The sequence below is a fragment of the Chiloscyllium plagiosum genome, chromosome 29, assembly GCF_004010195.1.
Source record: "Chiloscyllium plagiosum isolate BGI_BamShark_2017 chromosome 29, ASM401019v2, whole genome shotgun sequence".
NCBI classification, from domain to species: Eukaryota; Metazoa; Chordata; class Chondrichthyes; order Orectolobiformes; family Hemiscylliidae; genus Chiloscyllium; species Chiloscyllium plagiosum.
The window spans coordinates 10,094,287-10,100,286 of NC_057738.1; the positions used below are offsets into that span (position 1 = coordinate 10,094,287).

The 6,000-nt window shown below is 40.1% G+C and overlaps 1 protein-coding gene across 1 annotated transcript in view; it reads right to left on the bottom strand.

Moving 5' to 3' along the window:
• Positions 1-6,000, bottom strand: part of LOC122564372 (probable thiopurine S-methyltransferase) — a 66,175-nt gene that overhangs the window by 12,758 nt on the left and 47,417 nt on the right. The window contains exon 5 of the mRNA XM_043719153.1: positions 3,200-3,252. Within this exon, the coding sequence (XP_043575088.1) occupies positions 3,200-3,252 (53 nt within the window). The remainder of the gene's footprint in view (positions 1-3,199; positions 3,253-6,000) is intronic.

The window sequence follows — 6,000 nt, forward strand, 5'->3', positions numbered from 1 at the left end:
AGAATTAAATTACTTCAATTACTATCAAAACTTCTAAAGATTAGTACAGCTTGTTAATACTTAAATGTGATTCTTTGGACTTTTCTGAATCTCTCAACCATCCTATTATCTATAACCTCATCCAGGTCACTATCTTGCGAGATCTCTGCCTTCCTCCAATTCAGATCTCTCGAGTGGTTTCAATTTTCATTACTGCACCATTGGCAACCATGCCATCAGCTGCTTGAGCTCTAAGATCTGGAATTCTGTTCCTGAACACATCTTCTCCTTTAAGCTACTCCTTAAAACATTACTCGTTCCCAAGGTTGGGTCAAACTGTGCCTAAAACTTCCTTATGTGATTCAGTTTCCCTGTTCGGTTACACTCTTGTGATCTACCTTGGAATATTTCACGACTTACAAAAATATCTTGCAGCCAGTTTCATTCCTGACACTCACTTCATTCGACAAATGTACCCATCTCCCATATTTGTTACTGCCATTACAGGTCATTCTGCTATAAAGTGCATTTTGTTAATGCAAATTCACTGTAAAGCGATTGATGAATTGGGGACATGGTTTCTAAAACGCAAACTTTTAAAGCAGGTATCGCTTATAACATGATTCCAGTCCCATTAGTTTAAATGGTACTGTTATTACACGATTTTTTTGTAACATGGGTTAACACAAGAATGGAACTACCGCGTTAAAGCAGAACCTACTGTTCTCACTTGATTTACTGGTATCTATAACTGATTGTGGTTTGTACTCCTTGCACTAACATTATCAAAACTACATGCCTCTTTTATTGTTAGAATTTGTTCTAAGTACCTTGTAAGTCTAGTCACAATCCTGGACTTTGGCATACTAGTTAGGATGACACCTTAATGTAGTACTCAGAGGGTGTGGCTATACTTTAAACAATGCATTAAATTGAGGTTTTATCTTTTTGTTCCAATTAACTTTACAGAGCATATAGCATTCCTCAAGAAGGCGAGGCTGTTTACTTGAAGCCTTCATCAAAATTTATTCCGCAACCAACAATAATATCAACCTTGTATCAATCTTGTATGGTTATACTTTACATGTCAGCCGTGGCTCAGCAACCAGCACACTCACCTTTCAGACAAAAATTGTGGGTTCACAATTTAGGCCAACATTTTACTGTAGTACTTAAAGATTACTGTCCTGTCAGACAGCCAGTCCTAATGGAGTACCACACTATTAGAGGTGCCCTTCCTTGAAAAGGACATTACACCAAGGCACCATCTGCTTTCTCAGATGGATGCATAAGATCGCGGTGTGCTCCCAAATTTATCCCTAAAGCAAAATAATCAAAATAGATTAACTGACCATTATCATGCTGCTGATTGTGGGAGTTTGCTGTGCACAAAATGGCTGCTGCAATACTACATTACAGTACAAAGCTATTGAATTTGCTGTTAAGCACTACGGGACATTGATGTTGTGAAAGGTGCTGTACAAATTCAATCTAAATGCAAGTTCTTAGCTCTTTGTTTCTCGAGGCAACTTGGGGTAGAAAATGTTAGCTTCCAATACTGAATTCTTAACGCTTCATCATTACAATAGTGGAAAGAGAACAGGACAGTGTACATTGACAATTATCTGACAAAGTGAGGGTTGATGGAATGCATAGATGTAAAGAACATCGTTATAACAGAAATGAAGGTGTTTAATCCAAGGTAAATAATGAACTGTAAAGTATAGCATTCCTCCACATTGAACAACAAGTTGGCGTTAAATAACTGAATTGCACTACTTCCAAGAAGTAAGAATTGGATGTGTTCTCTCAGATTGGGATGGATCCACATTACTGGGATTGTAGACAGAACAACTAACTCGTATTTTACCTACATATATTTGACAGCTTTTCTAATATTGACACCAATGTAAATTTAAGCATTGGTTTAAGATTACTTTGTAAGAATTGTTAGAATATATTATGTTTTGGGAGAATAACACAGTTGGAAAGCAACTAATTGTTCATTTGTAATCAGCAGACTAACTAGAGGCAATTTGTTCTGGTTATGCATCCTGATGAAAGTATATAAATGATTTGGATGTGAGCATAAGAGGATAATTAGTAAGTTTGTAGATGACACCAAAATTGGAGGTGTAGTAGACAATGAAGAAGGTTACTCAGATTACAATGGGATCTTGATCAGATGGACCAATAGGCTGAGAAGTGGCAGATGGAATTTAATTCAGATAAATGCGAGGTGCTGCATTTTGGGAAAGCAAATCGTAGCAGGACTTATACACTTAATGGTAAGGTGCTGAGGAATGTTGCCAAACAAAAGAGACAGTTCCTTCAAAGTGGAGTCATAGGTAGATAGGATAGTGAAGGTGGTGTTTTGTATGCCTTCCTTTATTGGTCAGAGTATTGAACACAGGAGTTGGGAGGCTATGTTGTGGCTGTTCAGGATATTGGTTAGGCCACTTTTGGAATATTGCGTGCACATCTGGTCTCCTTCCTATTGGAAGGATACTGTGAAACTTGAAAGCGTTCAGAAAAGATTTACAAGGATGTTACCAGGGTTGGAGGATTTGAGCTATAGGGAGAGGTTGAATAGGCTGGGTCTGTTTTCCCTGGAGCATCGGAGGCTGAGGGGTGACTCCATAGAGGTTTATAAAATCATGAGGGGCATGGATAGGATAAATAGACAAAGTCTCTTCCCTGGGGTGGGGGTGTCCAGAACTAGACGGCATAGGTTTAGGGTAAGAGGGGAAAGATGTAAAAGAGACCTGAGGGGCAACATTTTCATGCAGAGGGTGGTATGTGTATGGAATGAGCTGCCAGAGGAAGTGGTGGAGGGTAGTGCAATTGCAACATTTAAAAGGCATCAGGATAGGTATATGAATAGGTAGGGTTTGGAGGGATATGGGCCAATGCTGGAAGGTGGGACTAAATTGGGTTGGGTATCTGGTTGGCATGGCCAAGTTGGACCGAAGCGTCTGTTTCCGTGCTGTACATCTCTATGACTCTACATGCAGCAAATCTGAATTTCAGCTCTTGGATGTCGAATTTCTCATCTTCTACTGTTACCTTCCATCCCTGTCATCTCTCCCTCCCCTCGCATGATTTCCTTGAGGGTTACTTTTAGGTATTTGGGGACTTTGCTCTTGTTTTTTCATTTTCATCAGTTCCTTCAATAGGTGATGCAGTCACTTAACAATATCTTCATTTCACAGCTACTCACCTTGTGAAATCAAACATATTACAGTTAAATAAAAATAGCTTCCCATCAGTACTCTGGAACAGAAATAGAGAATAAGAGGTTTGTCAGTTTCTGAGCCAAATTAAATATCTAAATTTATTTTCAATGTCTCATCACCACTATACCCAACATAGTAGTCCTTCTCTTTTGGTCAGGATAGTAAGTTACTTTGCATTCAGCCATCTCACTGGTGCAAATGCTAGATTTCAATTGTGTGACAGAATGAAAAGGATACAGGTGAGGAACTGGTATCAGTGTTCATATCTCTCCAATCCCTTGTATTGGTCCATTTGAAACCTGGCAAAAACTGTCCACAAGCTGCATGTTTCACTCAATTGTAACATATCATGCAGATCACATTTCCAAAGCTCACTTCATCAATTTAGTCAAAAATCTTAGTTAGTTGTATTTATGATAGAAGTTTGAGAAAATTGTACTTTGTCAAGGAACTAAACCATTTTTCAAATTTGGATGCTTTAATACGTGTCTATTAAATCTCTGATACTATACTTTAAACTTCTGGTGAACCTTTTTAAACACCATTTCATATTTGCTTTAAAGTTCATTGACTTGTCCTGAACTATGAAAAAGCAGATGGAACTGGTAAGCTGTCTGGATGCGTGAGAATTGTCTTATTTGGCATGTTATGGATTGGGAACTAATGCCAGATGCAGGGAGCATTAACGGTCAATTAAATGCTCTGCGAAATGTTCATTTGACTTAAATGGTATGTAAGGGAGATGATCAGTCAATTGCATAGGGCATTAAAAAAACAGTGGGAGGGTATATTAAAAAAAGAGGTGGTTGGACTCTTGTAGCACAGTGATAGTTTCTTACTTCTTGGAGGCTTGAGTTCAAGTCCTACCTGCTCCAGAGGTGTGTACAATCATCTCTGAATAGATTCATTAGAAATTATCTAAGAGCTAAAATTTGACGGCTTTTGTGGTACAATATTAGTGTTCCTATCTCTGGGCCAGAAGGCCTGGGTTCAAGGCCCACCTCCTCCAGAGGCATGTTTTAAGGGGCGGCACGGTGGCTCAGTGGTTATCACTGCTGCCTTACAGCACCAAGGACAAGGGTTCAATTCCCACATTGGGTGGGTGTCTGCATGCATGCATGGGTTTCCTCCGGGTGCTCCGGTTTCTTCCCACAATCCAAAGATGTGCTGGTCAGGTGAATTGGCCATGCTGAATTGCCCCTTGTGTTAGGTGCGTTAGTCAGGGGTAAATATAGGGTAGGGGAATGGGTGTGGGAGGGTTACTCATCGGATGGTCGGTGTGGACTTGTTGGGCCGAAGGACCTGTTTCCATACTGTAGGGAATTTAATCTTAATACATCTGAATAGACTGATTTAAAGAATCGATAAGAGGTTGAAACCATGTTTGTTTCATTGGAGAGACAGAAAGATCCAAAGGGATGGTATTGATCCTACCTGGGATCAGGGAACCACTGTAATCTGCTCAGAAGTTTCTTTAAATTGAGGGGTGATAGCTATCGGACAGATGTCAGAGGTAATTTGTTTACTCAGAGTGAAATGCCCTGCTTGCAACAGTAGTAGACTCACCAACCTTAAGGGCATTTAAATAGTCATTGGATACACATATGGATAAAAATGAAATAGTGTTAGTTAGATGGGCTTCAGATTGGATCCAGGTCGACGCAACATCGAGGGCTGAAGGGCCTGTACGGCACTGTAATGTTCTATGTTTTTTGTCTATATGTTCTAAGTACTTGTGTGTATTTGTTCTCTATATTTGAAATATAAGTATGACCTGTTAAGCATGTTATTTATTAACTACTTTAACTTATAGATATTTTTAATCAACCAGTTCAAACATTTTTGCAAGGTTTGTGAAGGTTTGTAGCTCAGGTTGAGGTTTAGGGTGTAGGTTTGCTCGCTGAGCTGTAGGTTTGATATCCCGACGTTTCATTACCTGGCTAGGTAACATCATCAGTGGCGACCTCCAAGTGAAGTGAAGCTGTTGTCTCCTGCTTTCTATTTATATCTTTCTCCTGGATGAGGTTCCTAGGGTTTGTGGTGATGTCATTTCCTGTTCGTTTTCTGAGGGGTTGATAGATGGTATCTGGATCTATACGTTTGTTTAAGGCGTTGTGGTTGGAGTGCCAGGCCTCTAGGAATTCTCTGGCATGTCTTTGCTTAGCCTGTCCCAGGATAGATGTATTGTCCCAGTCGAAATGGTAGTTTTTTTCATCCGTGTGTAGGGCTACGAGGGAGTCATGTCTTTTTGTGGTGAGCTGGTGTTCGTGTATCCTGGTGGCTAACTTTCTTCCTGTTTGACCTACGTAGTGTTTGTGGCAGTCCTTGCATGGAATTTTGTAGATGACGTTGGTTTTGTCCATGGGTTGTACTGGGTCTTTTAAGTTTGTTAGTTTTTGTTTGAGAGTGTTGGTGGGTTTGTGGGTTGCTACTAGGATACACGGCACACCCATGGGATCTCTGCCAACAGGATTCATTGCATTACTGCTTCTGCTAAGACTAGAACAAACAGCCCTACCAACCATCAAACCAAAAATCTGGGTCCGCTACATAGATGACACCTTTGTCATCACAAAACGAAACAAGTTAGGAGACATTTAACATCATCAACAACACCCTCACAGGCATAAAGTTTATCAAGGAGGAAGAAACCGACAACAAACTCGCATTCCTGGACATCACAGTTGAAAGAAAGGACAATGGAGAACTACAAACCTGCATATACAGAAAACCGACAAACACTGACCAAATACTTAACTACACCAGCACCATCCCAACACACACA